General features: G+C 44.9%; 1 protein-coding gene across 2 annotated transcripts in view; it reads right to left on the reverse strand.

Annotated features, from left to right (window-relative positions):
• Window positions 1-714: 714 nt before the first annotated feature.
• Window positions 715-23,283, reverse strand: part of EFHD1 (EF-hand domain family member D1) — a 45,705-nt gene continuing 23,136 nt past the window's right edge. For both annotated transcript variants that reach the window (XM_057745816.1, XM_057745817.1), the window contains 3 exons: window positions 20,177-20,324; window positions 13,198-13,332; window positions 715-2,015 (listed from right to left, as the gene is read on the reverse strand). In XM_057745816.1, the coding sequence (XP_057601799.1) occupies window positions 1,881-2,015; window positions 13,198-13,332; window positions 20,177-20,324 (418 nt within the window). In that variant the 3' untranslated portion in view covers window positions 715-1,880. The remainder of the gene's footprint in view (window positions 2,016-13,197; window positions 13,333-20,176; window positions 20,325-23,283) is intronic.

The following is a 23,283-nucleotide window of genomic DNA, read 5'->3' on the forward strand; positions in this document are numbered from 1 at the left end:
TTCATCACTGAACAATATTTCATCACTGAATTCATACGCCATTGTATGGATGAACTAGTTTGTTTATCCATTCACCTGTTGAAGAACACCTTGGTAGCTTCTGAGTTTTGAATTATGAGTAAAGCTGCTGTAAACATTCGTGTGCAGGTTTTTGTGTGGACAAAGATCTTAGCTCATTTGGATAAATACCAAGAAGCATGATTGCTGGATTATATAGCAAGAGTCTCTCCTTTCCTTTTTCATGTCCACTTCCTCTCATGGGGAGGTTGGGGTGACCCTCCATGGAAAAAATGATGCCTGAGAATTGTAGGTCTTGGGTTTGTGCAGAAACAGAAATTACCCTCCTTGGGGATCTAAGGGTGTTCTTTTTGGCCAGGGGTCCTTACCTAAGTCCCCTAAATACCCTGGAATTATACATGGGAGGAGGGGGTCATTAATATTCATCAGAGTTTCAAGGGGTCTAGGAAGCAAGTGAAATTAAGCTACAGATTTTACCTGCAACTGAAAGAATCCTCAGTGATGGGAAGGGGAAGAGTAGCTGACAGACAACCTCAATACCCAGAATGTTGCGGAGGGAAAACCAAACCTCTAATCACTACTTCTAACTCTACTTCAAGGACTCAGTGTCAAATGGGAGACTGGGCTGGATGAGGCCCCCACAGAAAACATCCTTCTGTCTCCTCCAATTCAAAGAAGACAAGAAGCACATTGATGTGATGGCAAAGTTCATTTGCATCGTTTATTTAAAAAGGACAGCTGTAAGGTAAAAAGGCAGATGTTTTCTTTATTGTAGACAGCAGTTAAAAAAGAGAAGTAATAAATATGATGCTAAAAATTCTTTTATAAAATACAACAAACCCCTGATATTTGAGCAATCCCAAGATCTCATAACATATAAAAATTTGTGCTGAAGAACAGCTTCACCTCAGCACCTTAGAGCAGATGTTGGAAACTGGCTAGATGGCAAGGATGGTCATGACTTTTGGGGTTTTGAAAGGCTCTGGATTTGTCACTTGGGAATGTCAGGAGTCTACTGTAATATAATTTGCATAAAGTCAGAGTTAATAGGAATTCTTCTGCTCATTAATATCACTTATAATCATTCTTTCATTCTTATAGTTAAGTAGCACAGTATTTAAGAGTAGGAAAAAAAGGCTGAAGTGGGAAGGGGATGAAAAGGATGGATCTAGGGGGAATGCTAAGAGGACAGGAGAAAGGTGATGGGAAAGAAGAGAATCTCCTGTCTTTTCACTATTTTGTGTCATCTCAGCAGCATGTCATGCCCCCTATTGGAGAGGGGACATGGAGTGGTCCAGCCGGGCCTGCCTTAAACCTCACCATCATCAAAGGACAGAAGATGCAAAAGTGCCTGGCAGGATCAGGCTGAGAATGAGAACAGGGAAGCTGGATGGGGAAGCAAAGCAGAGAGGGGCATGACGGGAAGAGGCAAAGAAAAGGATTATTCAAGAAAATGGGCAATATTAACATCATAGGCTTCAAGGGACTATCTCCTCTGAGGACCACTAAAGAAAGAGTATCTATACAAATTAACACAGAGGACCACTCTTTGATATGGAGGGGGAAAGAGACAAGGAAAAAGTAAAGGTTACCAAGTAAGAGGCACATTCTAGCTACAGAGAAGGGCAGAGGAAGGGGAACAGGACAGAGACTTGAGCAGGGCAGTTGGACCCTCTGGCAGGGGCTCTGAAATGGGGATGAGAGCCGCCCCCTGCCACCTCTGTGAGGCTAAGGAGTTTGCACTGGGCGGCGGCTGTGGAGGCTGGTTGGGGCAAAGGGTCAGCAGGGGTGAGGATGCCGGGCCAGCTCTCCCCAGGGCATCTGTGAGGCACAGCTGTGGACAGAGGTCAAGGTCAGCCCAGCTAGGTACTGAAAGTGGCCTTGAGCTCCCGGAAGGCTGCCTGGCGGAGCCTCTTCTTCTCTTCAGCCTGCTTCCGCTCATCTTGCTCTGCTTTTAGCTCCGCTTCAAACTTGCTGGCAGAGGACAAGGCTTGGACCTGCAGAGAAAGAGCGAGGGCAGACCAACAGAGTGAGAGAGGAAAGACAAACCTGGAGATGGAGCAGCCCATCAAACAGAATTCGGTTGTCTACAGCCCCACGACCTGGGGCCCTGGTCCTGCAGGGAGGCAGGACCTCCTGCAAACACTCCCTCCCTGTGGTCCTCCAATGTTTGCTTTCTAACAGTGAGGACGCCATCACTTTATCTGCCGCTGTGTTACACGTGCCCCTTCCTATCTGCAGGGGTTGGCTTTTCCACCTCAGCTTCTTTTTCAGGGTACTCTTAACAACCACACCTATTGCCCACTTCTACTTTCCACCTTTAATTTCACAATAATATTCTTTAGTTCTGGGGGAAAACAAAAACAAAAACAAAATAAGCTTCCTGTGGGCATTTCAAATAGGATTGCATCAATCTGCCTGTGTCCAAAAGGGATATCTTTATAATGCAGTTTTCCCTGAATGACGCAGTTTTCATTCAATACTGGTTTTTTTTTTTTAATTTTATGTTACCAACTAAAATTTTCAGTTTTCTCTGAATCAGTCCTTCTAAATTTACTTCCAAATATTGCATGTTTTTTTGTTGGTATTGTGAATGGAATTTGACTCCATCTTCAATAATACGGTATCAGATAAAACCATCTTATCCTCTATTCTAGGACTGATTCTTTTTCTTTGTTTCTTTCATTTTTGTTTTCTCTCTTTGTCTCATCAATTTGGTAAAATTTGCAAACACGTTGGCCGTGTACATCATTTTTTAGTTATTGGACTGCTAAGTTGCTCCCCAAACAGCTGCTCCAATTTGCGCCCCACCATCACGGAATGCAAGTGCTCATTTCCGCACAACCTTACCAGCATCATCATTAACCTTTTTCCTGTTTGCCAATCTGAGAGGCAAAAAAATTGGCACCTTCTTTTATTTCCTCTTAGGTGAATTACATATTTGTATCCTTTCCCATTTTCCTCTTCAGTTGGTGTTTTTTTTTTTCCCTTTAATTTGCAATTCTTTACATAATTTAGGTTTAGTCCCCCATTAGATATTTTTTTCAGTTATTTTCCTCTAGTCTTTTGCTTGTCTTTTAACTTCAAGGTATCTTGGGTCATACAAATATTTGATTATTTTTTAAGACTTTTTTTCAATGTGGACCATTTTTAAAGTCTTTATTGAATTTGTTACAATATTGCTTCTGTTTTATGTTTTGGTTTTTGGGCCCTGAGGCATGTGGGATCCTAGCTCCCTGATCAGGGATCGAATTGGCACCCCCTGCACTGGAAGGCGAAGTCTTAACCACTGGACTGCCAGGGAAGTTCCCAGATATTTAAATTTTGATATAATCAAAAAGTTCAACTATTTCCTTTCTGGTTTTGTATTTTATATCATGTTTAAGAAGGTTTTCTATACCCCTATGGTTCTAAACCCATTTTCCTGTGATTTCTTCTAATACTTTTGTGATTTTATTTTCCCATTTAGCTAAGTTCCCTGCAATTTATTTTAGTGAGGGAGTGTAGTGGAGGGCTTACTTCTTCCTAAGAGAATAGCCAATTGTCTCAACACCTGTTATTAAATAGCCCATTATTTTCCCACTGATTTGAAAATGATCTTTTCCATATACTAAATTCCCACATGAAGCAGATATGTTTTTATTATTTTCTATCCTGTTCCACTAACTAGTTTGTTTATTCCTGCACCTGTACTGCATTTTTTTTAATTAATTAATTTATTTTATTGGCTGTGTTGGGTCTTTTTTTTTGCTGGGCTTTCTTTTTAGTTGCGGTGAGTGGGGGCTGCTTTTCGTTGTGGTGTGCGGGCTCCTCATTGCCAAGGCTTCTCTTATTGTGGAGCACAGGCTCTAGGCCCATGGGCTTCAGTAGTTGCAGCACATGGGCTCAATAGTTGTGGCTCACGGGCTCTAGAGCACAAGCTCAATAGTTGTGGCACACGGGCTTAGTTGCTCCACAGCATGTGGGATCTTCCTGGAACAGGAATCGAACCCATGTCCCCTGCATTGGCAGGCGGATTCTCAACCACTGCACCACTTAGGAAGCCCTACATTATTTAATATTACTGCCTTATAGAATGCCTTGATTTTTGTCTGTAAAGCTTTTGATTTCTCCCTCGAATCTGAATGAGATCCTTGCTGGGTAGAGTATTCTTGGTTGTAGGTTCTTCTCTGTCATCACTTTAAATATATCGTGCCACTCCCTTGTGGCTTGTAGAGTTTCTGCTGAGAAATCAGCTGTTAACCTGATGGGAGTTCCCTTGTATGTTATTTGTCGTTTTTCCTTTGTTGCTTTTAATAACTTTTCTCTGTCTTTAATTTTTGTCAATTTGACTACTGTATGTCTTGGCGTGTTTCTCCTTGGGTTTATCCTGCCTGGGACTCTCTGCCCTTCCTGGACTAGGGTAGCTATTTCCTTTCTCATGTTAGGGAAGTTTTCAACTATAATCTCTTCCAGTATTTTCTCAGGTCCTTTCTCTCTTTCTCCTTCTGGGACCCCTATAATGCGAATGTTGGTGCGTTTAACATTGTCCCAGAGGTCTCTTAGGCTGTCTTCAGTTCCTTTCATTCTTTTTTCTTTATTCTTTTCTGCATCAGTGATTATCACCATTCTGTCTTCCAGGTCACTTATTCATCCTTCTGCCTCAGTTAATCTGCTATTGGTTCCTTCTAGTGTATTTTTCATTTCACTTATTGTGTTGCATATCTCTGTTTGTTCTTTAATTCTTCTAGGTCTTTGGTAAACTTTTCTTGCAACTTTTCGATCTTTGCATCCAATCTTTTTTCAAAGTTCTGGATCATCTTCACCATCATTATTCTGAATTCTTTTTCCGGAAGAGTGCCTATCTCCTCTTCATTTAGTTGTTTTTCTGGGGTTTTATCTTGTCCCTTCATCTGGTACAAAGTCTTTTGCCTTTTCATTTTCTCTGTCTTTCTGTGGCTGTGATTTTCAGTTCCACAAGATGAAATACTGCTGATACTGCTTGATTCTGCTGTCTGCCCTCTTGTGGAGGAAGCTATCTAGGAGGCTGGTGGGTGCTTCCTGATGGGAGGGACTGATGGTGGGTTGGGCTGGGTGGGTGGAGCTCAGTAAAACTTTAATCCGATTTGGTGGGTGGAGCTCCGTTACACTTTAATCTGCTTGTCTGCCAGTGGGTGGGGCTGTGTTCCCACCCTGGTGGTCCTTTGGCCTGAGGCAACCCAGCACTGGAGCTTACAGGCTCTTTGGTGGGGCTAATGGTGGACTCTGGGAGGGCTCACGCCAATGAGCACTTCCCAGAACCCCTGCCGCCAGTGCCCCTTGGAGAGCCACAGCTGCCCCCCACCTCTGCAGGCAACCCTCCAACACCAGCAGGTAGGTCTGGTTCAGACCCCTATGGGGTCACTGCTCCTTCCCCGTGGGTCCTGGTGAGCACACTTTTTTGTGTGCCCTCCAAGAGTGGAGTCTCCATTTCCCCCAGTCCTATGGAGGTCCTGCAATCAAATCCCGCTGGCTTTCAAAGTCTGATTCTCTGGGGATTCCTCCTCCCGTTGCTGGACCGCCAGGTTAGGAAGCCTGACATGGGGCTCAGAACTCTCAGGACTTCTGTGGTATAACTGTTCTCCAGCTTGTGAGTCACCCACCCAGCATTTATGGGATTTGATTTTTTTTTTTTTTTGGCACACGGGCTTAGTTGCTCCGTGGCATGTGGGATCTTCCTGGAGCTGGGATCGAACCCGTGACCTCTGCATTGTCAGGCAGATTCTTAACCACTGCGCCACCTAGGAAGCCCCTATGGGATTTGATTTTAATCGCCCCTCCTACCGTCTCATTGAGGCTTCTCCTTTGTCTCTGGATGTGGGGTGGGGGTTTTTTGGTGAGTTCCAATGTCTTTCTGTCGATGGTTGTTCAGCAGTTAGTTGTAATTCCAGTGCTCTTGCAAGAGGGAGTGAGCGCAGGTCCTCCTACTCCGCCATCTTGATTCCTTCCTTCCTAGAATTCCTTGATTTTTTAAAAAATTTATTTATTTACTTATTGGCTGCATTGGGTCTTTGTTGCTGCGCACAGGCTTTCTCTAGTTGTGGCGAGCAGGGGCTACTCTTTGTTGTGGTGTGTGGCCTCTAGGCTCGTGGGCTTCAGTAGTTGTGGCATGTCAGTTCAATAGTTGTGGTGCACTGGCTTAGTTACTCCGCTGCATGTGGGATCTTCCCGGACCAGGGATCAAATGAAGCCATGTCGCCTGCGTTGGCAGGCGGATTCTTAACTACTGCACCACCAGGGAAGCCCTAGAATGCCTTGATATTTATAAAGAAGGTAAATATTCTCTTACCATGTTGAAGAAGCATATTGTTTCCTTATTTTTAAATGTCTCATGAATGAGTATTAAACTTCACCAAATGCCTTTGAGACATCTAACTAGAATAATCACTTTTCTTATTTAATCTACCTATGATATGAAAAAAATTTTAAATTATCCCTGCATTCTTAACATAAATTTCAAATGTTATAACTGCATTCCATTTCTTAATGTTTTAAGATTCTTACAGCTATATTCATCAGACTGATGTTATTTTTATCTGATTTTGTTATCAGAATCATAACGGCTTTAGAGAATGAATGTGATATAATGTTTTACAACATATTTGAGTTATTTTTATAACATTAAAAGCTGTATAATATTGAAGAATTAATCCCTAAATTCCTAGCACTTTACTATTTTGGCAGGAATTAGGCAGGGTTGTTAACTTTCTAAATGTCTTTACAAGTCATCAGATTTTCTATTTATTGCCTCAAATTTGTAGAAAAGCATCCCCTTCATTGGAATGAATAAAATAATAATTTTATTATTTTTTATTATATAAGTTTCAGGTGTACAGCATTATAGTTCAGCATCTGTATACCCTGCAGAGTGATCAGCACCATGAGTCTAGCTACCATCCGTCACCATACAGTTGACCCCCTTCATCCATTTCTCCCACCCCACCCCCCCAACCTCCTTCCCCTCTAGTAACCACTAATCTGTTCTCTGTATCTATGAGTTTATTTATGGAGATTTTAACAATTTTGTTTTTTTCTTTTTTTCTTTTCTTTTGATTTTAACGATTTTAAATGGATATATCATCATCTCATTATTTTTACCTGTGGGCATCGTTTCCTTGATTTCTCCTCGTTTCTCTATCACTAGCTTCCCTGTCTGGGTGTCTCATCAGTCTATTGCTTGGTCCACTCATTCACCTCTCTGCAGTGCTGTAGCTGAGATTTACCATTCCTTACAATGCTCTTTATTTAGTCCGTTCTGATTTTCATTTCATTACATCCATGGTAGCCCAATGCAGAGTCTCATATTTCAATGAAAAGTTATAATCTCCTTTTCCAAATTCTCCCTGCACTTTACAAGGATCCATTTCTGAAGACAGGATAGCAATGAAATTATCAATAGGAAGTATGTATTGTGTTTTTACTCTTTCTGAATCCAAATCTCCAGGGACAGGGACAAGGAAATTATGTTTTCCAAACTTCCCAGGTATTACTTAGGCCCTCGAGGCCCTGCTCTGGCCCTGGCTCCCTATGTTAGAGTCCCCAGAGACTGCTCTTTCTTGACTATGGCAAAAAGTCCAAGTTGGAACCTCAAGTATTCACAATGGTTGTAGAACCCTACAACCAAGGTTCAAGCTCCTATTTCCTAATGTGTTGGCCTCGCCCTAGTTTACTTTCTAATCCAAAACGGATGCCTGACCAATCTTTGCAACAGCACCTGTCACAGCACCTTCAACTCCCAGGACCTGCACTTCTGCCAGACATGCTTCACCTCTCGCCTCCCACTCCGCCAAGTGCCGCCCTCGGACCAAGGACTTTGTCTGTTCCTGCTTGCAGGCTGAGAACATGTTTTTCTTAGAAGTCTCACAAGGACGGTCTCTTGACCCACTGGGAGGCAAGGATTTCAAGTTTGGGCTGTGCCTTCAGTAAAGCTCAGCCCTCCTCCTCCCATCTCTTTCCCCACAGCCGTCATCCAAATAGGGATGTCCTTAGGGATCCTGCCACTCTCAGCAGCCCACCTCCTCCCTCCTTGAGAAAACACAGAGAAATGCGGTCTGTCCACTCTGGACTCCTCTCCCACCCACTTTATCCTTCCCCCCTTTCCCTGTGCTTCAGGAAGGGAGACCCTGGGCACTTCACTGAATATCTCTAGGCCCAGAGGTATACTGGCTGGTACCTGCTTGCAAGCCAGTTGTTTGACTTTTAGGAATCTGAAGAGCTAGTTGTTAAATATAGCCACTGTTTAGGGACTTCCCTGGCAATGCAGTGGTTAAGACTTCGCCTTCCAATGCAGGAGGTGCGGGTTTGATCCAGTGGTTAAGACTTCGCCTTCCAATGCAGGAGGTGCGGGTTTGATCCAGTAGTTAAGACTTCGCCTTCCAATGCAGGAGGTGCGGGTTTGATCCAGTGGTTAAGACTTCGCCTTCCAATGTAGGAGGTGCGGGTTTGATCCCTGGTCGGGGAGCTAAAATCCCACATGACTGGTGGCCAAAAAACCAAAACATAAAAACCAGAAGCAATACTGTAACAAATTCAATAAAGACTTTAAAAATCGTCTGCATCAAAAGAAAAATCTTTAAAAAAAAATAGCCATTGTTAAAAATTAGATTTATATACTTCACAAATAAATTATATTACAAACAAAAGTAATACATACTTAAAAGTCATCACTTCCTGATTGTTTCACTAGATTTTACTATTATCTGTGTTCTTGAGGTTATCTACGTCTGTTATATCTCTAAGGTGAAATCCTATATGATGATGTGCTACCATGAATCTTCCCAACTCCACATTTAACAGCATCCTATTGGTAGCTTGAAAGCCAGTGCAGGGAACATGAGTTCCATCCCTGGTCTGGGAAGATCTCACATGCCGAGGAGCAACTAAGCCCATGCACCACAACTACTGAGCCTGCGCTCTAGAGCCCGAGAGCCACAACTACTAGGCATGAGCCCGAGCGTCTAGAGCCCATGCTCCGAAACAAAAGAAGCCACCGCAATAAGAAGCCAGCGCACCGCAACTAAGAGTAGCCCCCACTTTCCACAATTAGAGAAAGCCCGCCCATAGCATCAAAGACCCAATGAAGTCAATAAATTAATTAATTAGTTAATTAATTTAAAAAAAGAATCCGCCTGCCAATGCAGGTGACATGGGTTCGTTCAATCCGTGGTCCAGGAAGATCCCACATGCTGCGGAGCAACTAAGTCCGTGCGCCACAACTACTGAGCCTGCACTCTAGAGCTCATGAGCCACAACTACTGAGCACTCGTGCAGCAACTACTGAAGCCTGAGCACCTAGAACCCGTGGTCTGCAACAAGAGAAGCCACTGAAATGAGAAGCCCGAGCACAGCAACAAAGAGTAGCCTCTGCTTGCTGCAACTAGAGAAAGCCCAAAGCAACGAAGACCAAACGCAACCAAAAATAAATAAATAAATAATCTTAAAAAAAAAATCTCCACTGACCCAGTTGCTGGACCTAAGACCTTTGCTCTGGCCTCGTCTCATTCAATCTCTTCTTGAACTTGCTCCAAAATAGCGTTTTCTCCAGGGTCTCCTTGTACCTCTGGTTACTTCCTTCCCCACAGTCCAGTCACCATTACGTTCTGCCCTTGGTCAATTCCCTCTAGTTCTTGGGTTTCAGACTATATCTTGTGAAGATAGCTCCTATGGTCTGTGTGGCTGGGTGTCCATGAAACATCTGTTTCTTCCTTCTTTCTTTCTATGAGATGCTCCCCTAGCCCAAGAGTCTAGGGCAGACTGACCTTACCCCTGGGTTCGAGGAGCAAATGCCAATCAGGGTAGATACTCCAGCCCTTGCTAGTGGTTGGTTCAGGAATGGACAAATGTGGAAGAGATTATTTCATGACCTTCGGTATCTAGTATGCTCCTCTTCCTTAGTAGCAGAATTACAGCTGGGCACATGGATCCCCAGGGGGAAAAAAGGCATTTTGTAGCCTCCCATTTAGCTGGGTGTGGCCAAGTTCTGTCCAACAGGACCTGAGCAGAAACTGTTAGCAAACAACAGTGTGCCCTTCAGATGAAGGGGCAGATCTTCCCCTCACCTGAAGTCACCTGGGACCTCACAGTGAAGCCCAGCTTGTCACTTTTCCTCCCTAAACCATTCACATTCAGGAGCATTGATCCTGTCTTGATTTTTTTTTTTTAAATATCACCAACCCCTGGCCACACAACTCCAATAACCTCGTGGCATTTTACTTTCCACCTCCATTCAAGTGGTCCTAAATACTGAGTTCTAGGGAGTTTGGGATCCAACCCCACCTCCTCCCCACCCCCATTGTCATGCTCTTCATTGAACCCACAATCCTTCTCCAACTGTCTCTGGAGGCCTCCCTGAGTCCAGCCTCCCCCTTAGGCAAGTCTGTCCTCGTAGTGCCCACGGCTGATCATGTCAAGATCCTGCTCTCCAAGCCTCGCTATGCACTGGATCCACCTGCAGAGCCCAGGTAGAGTTGGGTGAGGTCTGGGAAGCTGATCAGCAGATAATTCTGGTGATCCACAGGCTGGGGAAGGCCTGACCCTCAGGGGAGGCCAAAGCTCCCTGTCCAATTGCATCCAGTACCGACAGGAGCTAGCCTCCAAACACTCCCCCCACCCCATGCCTTGGAGCCTTTGCTCTTGTTGTTCCCATGGCAGGAACGCCTTCCCTTCCCTGATTACAAGGTGAATTCCCATTCATCTCTGAACATCTGCCACAAATGTCGGCTCCCTTATGGCCTTCTCCCAAATTCGGGTGATGATTCCCTCCATTCATCATTCATGCAAACATTTCTTGAGGGCCATTATTAGCCAAGCACTGTAATTACAAAGATAGCACACCTACTCTGCCTTTGAATCTGTGGGTGAGGAGGCAGACATATAAACACAACAAGTTCAAAAATTTTTATTGTTATTCTTTTCATCTTTCCTCCTGGCTGTAAAACTAATGCACACACATTATAAAACCTAGCAAAATTATAAAAAAAAAACAAATAAATCCCTCTGACATCACTATTACTATTACTTTGGTATATAATTATCCAGGTTGTATTTACTATTCAACAAAATTGGGTTTCAAACATGCTGTTTTCCCTAATTCATTTGGGACATCTGTCCACACATAAATGCAGCTGCATCTCATTCTTTGAGAGCTGCAGGGTGTGCAAATGTGTGGGTATACCACAGTGGACTCAGTTCCCTGGTAATGGAAGTTTTGGTAGTCTCCAATTTTCCTCTGTTACCCACAATACAATATGAAAATCCTTATCTGCATATCTATGTGCATTTTCATGAGTACCTCTGAAGGATAAAAATCCTCAAGGCAAATTTCCGGAGGTAAAGAATATGAAATGTTAACAGCTGGCCCCAAACGGCTCTCCAAAAAGTTGGGTCAATTTATACTCTTACCAAGAGCACCTAAGAATGCCTTAACAGGTAAATTATAATACTGCCTCCATTCATAATAGAGGCACCCAGAAGAGTATGGACATCCTCAGCCCCGAGAGTCAGGAAAAGCAGCCAAGTAGAGGCAACTCTTTAAGGTGGGTTTGATAGAATGAGTAGAATTTTCAAGGAAGAGGCATTTGGATGGGACATTCCAGGCAGAGGAAACATCGGGTACTGAGTCCCGGTTGTGAAAAGGTGTGGCAGTACTTGAACTGTGCACAGGGGTGAACGAGGCTGGAATCAGATTATAAAAGGTTGGGAATGCCCAGATTAGTCATTCCTGGAGACTCCATACAGACTCGAGCGCTTGACACATCGCACTGCAGCAGTGCGCTGAAAACAGGGTCCTGCTAACTTTGAGTCTCAATCCCAGGCCCCTGACCAAGGCATTGCAGGAGATCTGCAAGTGGTGACTCAGTCAATGAATGGAGAGGACTCATCCCACCAGAATGAACTGCTCCCTCCTCCCTCCTCATCTTTATCAATGCAGAGTTCCTCCAGAGCTTGATTCGGTGCCTGGCATTACCAGAACTGAGTTGAACCAATGTTAAGTCACGAAGGGCCAGCCAAACCACTTCCAGGATTGGATACACAATGCTGGTGTTGAAGCGGCAATGAGTGGTCGGCCTGTCCCTGAAACTGCCAGGTGACAGCAGTAGGGATTCAGGCATTAGGAGGCCACTACAATTCACAGTTTACATACTGGCAGAAAGATGATGGACTGTGTCTCCAAGCAGCATCACAGAGAAGTGAAGAGAGAGTGCTGCTTAGGGGCCTGAGAAGGCTGGGCTGTGTCACCAAGGACACTGTGTCTCTGGGCAAACTCCTGGAATAAGTCAAAGCTCCACAAGAGGCTGGCTTCTGCCTGGAGTGGTAGGGAGTCCCAATGGCTCATATCACGTACAGAGTGCTCTCGGTGAGCCAGGAGCTTGCTAAACACTTCATACACGAGAATGCATCTAATTCCCATGGCAATCTCATTATCAACCCCATTCTACAGATAAGGAAACTGAAGCACAGATAGGTGACAGGTAAGTAAGTGGAGGGGGCAGAACCTGAACCCCGGTAGCCTTATCCACTGCACTCCACTGCTGTGGAGGGGCATTCGGAGGGCTCTCCTGATCACTCTTTCTGCCGGTGTGCTCTGCAGAGAGGAAAATGACAGCACCAAGCCAGGGGTAAAAATCTCCATAAACGTTCAAGGACTGTATGAACTTGTGAATGAATGGAAGCACCCAGAAGGGCTTCAAGACCATGCACTGGAGATGTCCTTCCCAGCTCCCAGCCATCGTCAATGCTGCAAATACTGATTCTGATTCAGGGCAAACCACCAAGGCACCCTCCTCGGGCACCATCATTCACTTGTTTACACACAGGTGTCTAAGATGCAAACACGGAGGTAGCTGTTCAAGTAACTCAACTGTGGTTTGGGGTAGAGAGGAATTTTTTAGGAAAGTCTCAGTCTGGGAGCATTGCACCAGCAAACCTGTTTGAATCAGAAACCAAGATCGAATGCATTTGCTGTTTGGCAGTTTTCCTGTTTTGTTTTTAATTTTCAGGTGGCACAGAGACACACTGGCATTTCCCTACAATCTCACGCGATTAAGTTATTGCTGTTTAGCTTGTCCTGAGGGAGTTAATGAGCTACTCGCTGGCTGGGAGCTCCTGCTGGGCAGGGCGCAGGGAGGAAGGGGTTGTCCCGCACAGGAAGGAGGCACCTACCTTGGCTTCAAAGAAGTCCTTGGCACCTCTGACGCCCTCCAGGGCAACATCGATCTCAGAAAGCTTCGCCAGCGCCATCAGCCCGCTGTCCTCTTGCAGTTCCCCGGCTGCAGCCTTGTGGAATATGAGCAGGAACTACAGAGGAAGGTTATTAGGGTCAAAGTCAACATCACGGAGCGATTTATAACAGTCCCCTTTGGCCCGAGCTGGGGTCATTGTAGCCAAGCCTATTAAAAAGGGTGTATATGTATCTGTGTGACAAACTATTTTTTCCCTTGTCACATTGTTAAAACTGAGAACATGGGGAATTCCCTGGCAGTCCAGGGTTAAGACTCCATCCTTCCACTGCAGGGGGTGCGGATTCAATCCCTAGCCAGGAACTAAGATGCCCATTTTCCCACAAGGATGTAGAGGAATGGGCACCCTCATATTTAGTTGATGGAAGTATAACTTAAATCAAAATTTTTAGAGGGCACTTTGGAAATATTTACCAAAAATAAAATGCTTTCACCCTTCCAATCATTAATTCCACTGCTGGGAATCTATCCTTCATAAACATTTACACAATAGTTTAAGAAGTATTGTCTGTAAAAGCAAAGAATTGGCAATATCCTAGTTAACAGCCAGGAAGGAAAAAATCCAGTAGACCTGTATGTACTATTTTTTATACTATTTTTTAAAACTAAATAATTCAATATTTCTGACATTTTTAACCATTCCTATTTTCCATTTGTGTCCCATTTTTGCATTAGACTATTTACCTTTCTTGGTGTTTTCTAAGAGATTTTTATAGAACCTTGTTTCAAATACCTTATGTTTCAAATACTTTAGCCCTGTCACTTGCCTATCAATTTTGTTTACGGCAAAATTTTAAAAAAAAATTATCGATCTTTCTTTTTCTCTCACCAATGTTATGCTTAGAAAATCCTTCCTCTCCACCAAGGTTACAGAAACAATTGCCTGTGTTTTTGTCTAATGCTTTTATGACTTTTTTAAAAAACATGTAAATATTTAATCTCTGAAATTTATTCTGATCTGTCATGTGAAGTTGATCATTAACCTATTTCCTTCCAAAGGGTTCGTTAGTAATCCCCACATCATTTACGGAACAATCCATCCTCTTCCTCCAGATTCAAAATGTGACCTGAATGAATTTTTCTTTAAAGCCACTGTACTGAGAATACTTTTTAAATAAATAAATAGGCCAACCTGAAAGTACTCCCTGCCCCACCCCACCCCCACCTGCACGTCCTTCCATTGTCCCCAAGGCAGTTTTACGGCTTTTTACTTCGCTTCATTAAAAAATTTTGTGAATGTTTTTGTCCAATAACTTTTATCCAGTTTCCATAGTTTATATTTCCATCTAGAAAGAATAGAAATTGATGTATTCCAAGCTATCCCAGAAACAGACTCCTCCAGGTTTGCAGGTGTCTAAAATATGTGTGCCTAAAGGGAAATTTCAGTTTTCAGGGTTTTTTTCATGACCATCTCCTCTAAAGATTGTCTTCCCCAAGAGGAAAGAACATTACCTAAAGAAGAGTGAGAGGTAAGACAACTTCAACACACTTTTTCCAAATTCCAACTTGGGTGTCTTTTACTGCCAACGCTCTTAATTCCTAGAGGGAAGTGTGTTTCATTAAGGGCAAGTCTCAGCTTCCACCACCAGCACCCAAAACTCCTTGCCAACAAGTCTTTCTTTGTAATTCTTGCTTCCCAGGTCCTAACTCCACTGCGGACATCACCAAATACAAAGCAAGCAGTGAAGCAAGATGTTCCAGGACGTTCAGCTTCTCAGAGACCACCGTGGTCAGCTTGATTCTACAGAAACGGCCGTGTTCACCCACCTGCAGCTTCAAACTCTCTCACTAGGGGCCAGCAAAGACTCAGTTTGCTGAAGACTATCAGAGCCAGAACACTGGCTCCAAAGAAGCCTCGGAAATCAAGCCTGTTGAAGGCGGTGAGACCCTCAAGAATAGTATGGGGGACAAGAGGGCTGGGGGACGGTTGTGGCCAGGCTCTCACGGAAGAGATTAAAGCAGCCAAGACTTCAGTGCTGCAAACATAAGGCTAGGGCAGAAGACAGAAGTAAAATACCCCTCCATCCCTCAGTGCCCTGCCCATCCTTAAAGCACTTAGTTACAGGAGCCACTCCCCTCCCCAGTGCTCCATAATGTACACACGAAACAGGTAGCCCCTCCGTACCGGGGAGGCAGCCTAGGAAAGATGGAGCACTGCCCCCAGGCTAGCAGCAATCCAAGTGACCTTAGGGAGGGAGGGTCTCTTCATCTCTGAAACTCATTTTTCTCACATCTGCAGCAGAGATGACAATGTTGGTGTTTACAGAAGGGCTTAAAGTATTCTTCAAGGGTCCTTTCCCCAGAGTGGATCTCAGCCACGTGTGCTTACTCTCACTCTGCCAGCTCAGCAGATGACCACCAGCAGCACTGTCATAACTTAGGGGTCCCCCGCCCCAGCCAGTTAAAGAAGAAGAAGAAAAAAAGTTCAGCTCAACCTGATAATGTTCGGCCTTCCATCAAGCATGCCACACTTTCCCATTTAATTTATTACAATCACCAACCCCTGAATGACAATTTCTCCAACTGCCCAGCCTTGTTTGTCTTCCTATTTATAGTCCACAAAGACTGGTATGTTGTAGAGAATTGGAAAGTGTCCTAGTTGTGACTCTCAGCAAAGAGGGGGGAGGGGAGGAGAAGCAGAAAACAAAGAAACAGAGAGAACTAGCAAAGCTAAAAAGCAGTTTCAGACCAAGCAATCAAATGCTTCTGATAAATTTAAGAAAATTTTTAATTTCATGGCTCTGAATGGTGATGCAAACACGTCCCCATATTAGCTAGAGACACACTTGTTGCCTTTAGCGCAAAGGGGGTATTCATTATACAAAAACCCTAGGGAAAAATACAGTGGCCTGGAAGAGGACTGGAACAGGGAGAGGCAATGTTCTCAGGATTGGAGGCAACATTCCCTCTCAAGTTCTTGTGTCCCGACCACATGGTAGAAAATGGCCACCCCACACTGAGTTATTCTTGTGGGAAGAGCCACTTGCAGAGCCAATGTGCAGTACTTCAGCCCCAATTTCAAATTCCCAGATAGGGAATCCAATTGACCTAGTCTGGCCAGAGATCCATCCGTGGTCCAATCAACCATGACCAGGCAGGGGTGCAAGCCAGTACAGCCAGGGCTGCCTAGGGACCCACCCTAGGGAGGGTGAGGTGGGAGAAAACAGGACAACAGGACCTACAGTTCCCAGTACTGACATGTAATCTAGTATACCCCTTATTCAGCCTTTGTACAAAACCATCACACATCTGGTCTTGGAGCAATTCTGCTTTGAGACAGATGTAATGGAATTAGTAAGGACTACAAGGAGAAAAGAGGAAGCTATTAAGGCCTCACTGTCTGCCTCCAAAGTAGAATGAGGTAGGGAGTGCCCGGAATCCGATTCTAGATCCCTAGAGCTACAGGGACAGAACTGCTAACTCTAATCCATTCTTATGACGTCTTCTACATGTCTGTACATGTACACAGACCACGAATGCAAGAGACTATATTTTATATATGGTTTGGAAATCTGCTTTTGTCCCTGCTTTTTACACTGTCAACATTTGTTCTCTGGTCATCAAACACTGTGCTACAACATCATTTTTAATGGTTCCATGTATGCCATCTTCTAAAATGCCCCTAATGTGCACATATTATTTTCATAATAGGAAAGAAATGGTTTAAAAGATCAAGTTCCTGTACGTTGGGGGAAAGTAGCAAAATGGTACTTAATGGAGACATACCTTCTGTATTTAGATGTAACTTGCTTCAGTTGAATTAATCCAAAGAAAAAGAAAGGGAACACAAACTCACCAAGCATCTACTAAGTGCCAGGTCATGAGGAAGGAACTGTAGAAGTGAGCAATTTTGTCTGTCTGGCAACTCCTGCCACATATGATGATGATGGTGGAGCTGTTGACTATGGTACCCTGTGGCACATGACCTGGACCTAGCCAATCACAGTACCCTGGATGCAATGATTGGTCCAGGAAGTGGGCATGTGTCCCTATTAGGGCCAATTAGAAGCCTTCTTCTGAAACTGGTATGGACTCTGGCATAAAGAAGCCCTCCACCCCCTGGGGCAATGTAGCCTGGAGCTGCCAACAGCCATCTTGGCAGGCACCAGGGACAATACACTGTTTGGAAAGAAAAGATGAAGTGGACATAGAAAAAAGCACAGTCGAGGGACTTCCCTGGTGGCGCAGTGGTTAAGACTTTGTGCTCCCAGTGCAGGGGCCTGGGGTTCAATCCCTGGTCAGGGAACTAGATCCCACATGCATGCCACAACTAAAGGAGCCCACATTCCAAAACTAAGGATCTGGCAAGCCGCAACTAAGGAGCCGGTGAGCTGCATCTAAGACCTGATGCAACCTTATTAATTAATTAATTAAAAAGACACTCTTCTTTAAAAAAAAAAAAGAAATAAGCACATGTTGAGATATGGCAAGAGAAAGACCCTGGCTTACTTGTGTCTAAAGCACTTCCACATCTGCATCTCCAAGGTATGTGAGCCAATAATTGTTCTTTTCTTGTTTAAATTAGTTAATTAGTTCTCTTTCTATCACTTGTAATCAAGAGTTCTAACCGATAGAGGCACAGAAAGAGAAATTGGTTCTCGAAACGGTCCAGAGCAAAAGCTATTAACACGCCTATTTTAAGGACAGAAAATCTGAAGCTGAGAAGTAAAATAACTTGCTGCAGTTATGCAGCTCTGTGTGGAAGTCAGAGGTTGGACTGTAAGCCTCTTTTCATTACACAAACACAGCATCAGCCCACTGGTGGCTTACAACATGGGCGAACACCAGCAGAGTGAAATACTAAGAGCAGGAGGTTGGGCTGTGGATGGCAAACGCATCTACACTTCCAAATCCTGTACCTCTAAGTACAACTGCTAGAGATGGGACCACAGTGGGGCTCTGAACTGACAGAGGACTGAATATGAATGTCACTGAAGGTCTGTAGGCAGGTTGAGGACCCACAACAAAACCCTTTGAAGGAACTTCCCTAGTGGATCAGTGGTTAAGAATCCGCCTGCCAATGCAGGGAATGTGGGTTCGAGCCCCGGTCCAGGAAGATCCCACATGCCGAGGAGCAACTAAGCCCGTGCACCACAACCACTGAGCCTGTGCTCTAGAGCCTGTGAGCCACAACTATTGAGCCGACATGCCACAACTAGCGAAGCCCAGGCAAGTAGAGCCCGTGCTCCACAATAAGAGAAGACACCGCAATGAGAAGCCCATGCACCGCAGTGAAGAGTAACCCCCACAGCAACGGAGACCTAATGCAGCCAATAGATAAATAAATTTATTTTAAAAAAACAAACAAACAATGCTTTGGAGATGTCCAAGCCTCTGATGTCCACCATCTGGGTGAAATGGTCAAACCAGCAGCTAACCAAAAGCTAACTGAGCATCTTGGATGCAGACGGGGGCACATTTGGGTGGCTCCTGGGTAAAATGGGGGGAGGGATTGTGTCTTAGCTCAGTTGGTGACTTGCACAGACTTCTAAGCACCCTCAATTTCTGTTCTCCAGAGGTCACAACCTTGCCATAGAAGTTCTTCTGCAACCTCGCCTCCAAAGCTTCACCAAGGCAAAATCCTTTGCTTCTATATCCCAGAAGTACCCAGATCAGAAAGAGCCAATGCCCAGCACAATGTATGAATGATACAAAGGAACCAAAGGAGAGGTAAGGGAGCCAGAGAGGCAGCTGGGAAGTTGAATGTGGTGAATGACAATGAGAAGCTGTAACCCAGCCCAGCCCTAAGCTGGGACCTGATTTCAGGCAAGTGTGGACCCTTTTGGTCTTCTAGCTCCTTAGCTTTGAAATGAGACGTCTGGTACCAGATTATCCTGAAGGTGATTCCCAACACAGGTTTTCCCGTGATCCATCTCTGTATCTGCCAGTTTGGGAAAGGAAGAGATGGAAGATTCTGGAGATGATCTGTGGGCAGTGAGAGGCAAGGCCAGTTGGGGAAGGGTCTGGTTGGCTGCAGAGACCCCCAGGAAGAGCATCCAAAGGCCCTATCTAGCCTGGACAGAAGATCCAATATTTGGCTAAAGTTCTCACCCTCAGTAAACACCAGGAGACAAGGACAGTCCTCTCTTCTCTAAGCTCCTAAGGGCCCCAAAAGAGACACAACTGAAAACGAGACCACAGCAGCCGGGCTAATGTCCAAACCTTTAGTCTGGATGGTGTTGCCAGAGTTATTCTAATACCACGTCACAGACATCTCTAAAAACCTTTCAACAAAACTCAAACACACAAGACATGGAATTCCCTTCCTTGTGGGGCTGCATCCTTGCCATGGAAGAAACCTAATGGCCTTGAGATTTATTCCCCCAAATAAAAATGGCTGAGGTTTTCACCCATTGGGGGATCAGGTGAATCTATATGGAAGATATCTGTACGAACACAATTTCAGGGGTTCAAAGACCAAAAAAACCCATCCTTGAACCTGTTTGGAGGGGAAGGTCCATGGGCACAGAGTAAGACACTTTGTATAATTGTTTGTTTGTTTGTTTTTTTACTATTTTTAAATGCTTATTATAAAAATGAACAGTTTAAATATATTTTTTAAAGTGTAAAATTATAAAACCACCCAAACTTTGCACCCACAAACATCCACTATGACTATTTTGGTGAACATCCCTTCAGATTTCTCAATACTTACCATTTTACCCTTGTGAGGTTATCCTACCCACACTGACTTTCAATCTGCTTGCTGAGCACTTTTTCATGCCAGCACTGCGGTTCACTAGCTCCTTAAAGATATTTTAAAAAGCAGAACTGCAGCTTAAATATCCAAGTGGCACTCAGGAGAGGCCAAAGCCATTTGCACTCCAGGGGACTATAAATCTGCGAGTCCTCTCAGGAGGTCCTCCCCCTCCAGGGGCTCAGGGCCAGCAGGATGCAGGTACCTCACGGAAGCTGAGTTTGCCATCAAAGTCCTCGTCCACCTCCTTGATCATGCTCTTCAGGCCCAGGTGGGTCTGGGGGGCCCCCAGCTTCTCCATCATCAGCTTCAGTTCCATCAAGTCAATGAAGCCATCCCTTCCGGCATCGTACCTGTGGGTTCAAAGGCAGGGTGCTGGTGAGGGATGGCCACAGCCAGGACCAAAGAACACTTGTTTTTTTGTTTGTTTTTTAAGAACTTTTATTGATATATAATTGACATATAATAAACTGCATATATTTAAAGTGTACCATTTGATCCTTTTTTTCTTATTAGTAATGTATATATGGCAATCCCAATCTCCCAATTCATTCCACCCCAACACCCTCTCCCCCCCAAGCACACTTGTTAATCCACCAAATGTGTAATACTTTTGGCCTTATTTACTGACTCAAAGGACTCCTGCCTTGCACTCCCCCCTGGGTCACTGCATTGGAAGGGTCCCCTCTCTCTCCTCCAACACCTCTGGGCTCTGCAGGTTGTGACTCAAAGTGGGTCTTGTACTGCAGGAGTGTTTTCATGTCTTTTAGCTCCTTAATTAGGCCATACGTTTCTTGAAGATGAAAAACATGCTTGTTTACCTTGATTTTTCCCAGTTTTGGTCAATGAACGTCCACTGAACCTCCTGATGCTGGACAACAGACTAGCTGCCACAGGGCACCCCGTGCACCCACTCTACTACACGGAGCAATTGACAGCTCTGGAAGCCTCCCCTCAGTCACCGGCCCCTGGGTCTCCGCCACCCCCACTTCCACAGCCCCTCCTCTCATCCGCTGGTCTCCTGTCTCTGGAAGCTGCTTCCTGCCCTGGTGCTAGGCTGTGGGTCAGACCTGGCCCCAGCGCTCGGGTTTCATGCTTTGCCCTTGGACTCACTATCTAGTCTCCAGGTCTGAATGGTCACATCTGTGTGTCACAGACGAGTGGAGTCGCAGCTCTGCCCTCTCGGCTGAGTTCAATACAGAGCCAGCACCTCTGCTGGCTGTCCCCCCAGCCCCCCAGGAACCTGCTGGAAACAAGCCCAGCCTCCCCATGGCAGGGATCAGCCCCTGCCCTCTACCCCCAAGCACCCGGTTCAGCCCCATGGGAGCCCTCCTCAGCCTTGTGCCCCGGTTACTCCACCCACCCCCACCCTTCTCTACACACCTGGGCTGTTATGAACCTTTCTTACACACTCCCTGCCTCTTCTCCCAACAAGTCCATCCTATTTTCTGCTCCCCAGAGACCCCTTGTTGTTGCTCAGGTATGAACATCACGCCTTAAGAAACAAATCTGTTCATAACAGCCCAAAGGCGGAAACAACCCCAGTGTTCGCTGAAGGATGAACAGATAAACAAAATGAGGTATATCCACACAATAGGATATTATATATTTACATGATAGAATATTATTCGCCATTTAAAAAATGAAATTCTAGGGACTTCCCTGGTGGTTCAATGGTTAAGACTCCATGCTCCCAATGCAGGGGGCACATGTTCAATCCCTGGTTGGGGAACTAAGATCCCACATGCCACGTGACTTGGCAAAACACTTGAAAAATAAAATAATAAAAAATGAAATTCTGATACATGCTACAACATGGATGAACCTCGACAACATTATGCTCAAGTTGAAATACCAGACACAAAAGGACAAACACTGCATAATTCCACTTATACAGAAAGTAGAACGGTAGTTACCAGGGACCAGGGAAGGGTGGGGGGAGTTATTCTTTCTCGATTTAGAGTGTCAGTTTGGGACAAGGGAAAGGTCCTGGAGGTGGTAATGGTGATGGTTACAGAAGAATGTGAACATACACTGAACTCTACATTTAAATGGTTAAGGCGGTAAATGCTATGTGTATTTTACAACGGTTAAAAAAATTAAATACATGAACAAACAAACAAAACAGGCTTCTTCAATGTCTATCTCCACCCCCACCTCCGACTCCACAAAAGAAACCACCATTGTTGGGAACCACACCACCACCCGCCAAGAAATGTAGCCTGTGGGCAACCAGAAATTCAGCCCTGTGGGCTGGTGGTATTTTGAGGCCCACGTGGTCATGCTGGAGATGAGGCCTGGTACTCCCCAGAGTGCCCTGTTCCAGCCACAGTGGCCAACTCATACCATTCCTCCCACCCAGAACATACCCCCACCCACCCTCCGCAGTGGCCTTTTCTGTCCCCCAGAGCCGGGGAGGGCCCCTGCCTCCTCTGATCTCCAACAGCACCACCCACTGTGCTCTGTTCCTCAGCAGACGCCACCTCCTTCAAGCGGCTCTGTGTTCCTGCTGGGCTCCCACTGCCTCCTTGCCTGGAAGTATCACATTGCAAGACGCTAAACGACACAGACAAGACCGCCGGAAGCCTGTTGGTGGGCTCTGAGCATCCTGAAGGACAAGACAGCTGTTCCAGTGTGGAAAGGCGCGACGTGCTTCTGGGTTTCCAGGAAGTGGACAGAGTATATGAATCACAGATGGACCAGCGCAGGATCTAGTATTATCAAGGGGGTGGTGTGTGAGCACTTAAAAGAGGAAGCAATGATTGCCACAGGTTTCCTAAAAGTGATTTAGGAATTGACCACATTTACTTGGTTTTTAACTTGTTTTTAAAATAAACCAAAAAAAAAAAGAAAGAAAAGGACTTCCCTGGTGGCTCAGCTTTTAAGAATCCACCTGCCAGTGCAGGGGATACTCGTTCAAGTCCTGGTCTGGAAAGATCCCACATGCCGCAGAGCAACGAAGTCTGTGTACTACAACTACTGAAGCTCTGCTCTAGAGCCTGTGAGCCACAACTACTGAGCCCAAGCACCTCAACTACTGAAGGGTGCGAGCCTAGAGCCCGTGCTCCGCAACCAGAGAAGCCACTACACGGAGAAGCCCATGCACCACAACAAAGAGTAGCCCCTGCTTGCTGCAACTAGAGAAAGCCCATGCGCAGCAACAAAGATCCAATGCAGCCAAAAAATTAAAATAAAATAAAATAAAATAAAAATAAAATCTTCATTGAGATATAATTTACATACTATAAAATTCACTCTTTTAAACTGCAGAATACAGTGATTCTTAGCATATTCACAAGGTTGTACACCATC

Source organism: Hippopotamus amphibius, chromosome 8, assembly GCF_030028045.1.
Source record: "Hippopotamus amphibius kiboko isolate mHipAmp2 chromosome 8, mHipAmp2.hap2, whole genome shotgun sequence".
Classification (NCBI taxonomy): Eukaryota; Metazoa; Chordata; class Mammalia; order Artiodactyla; family Hippopotamidae; genus Hippopotamus; species Hippopotamus amphibius.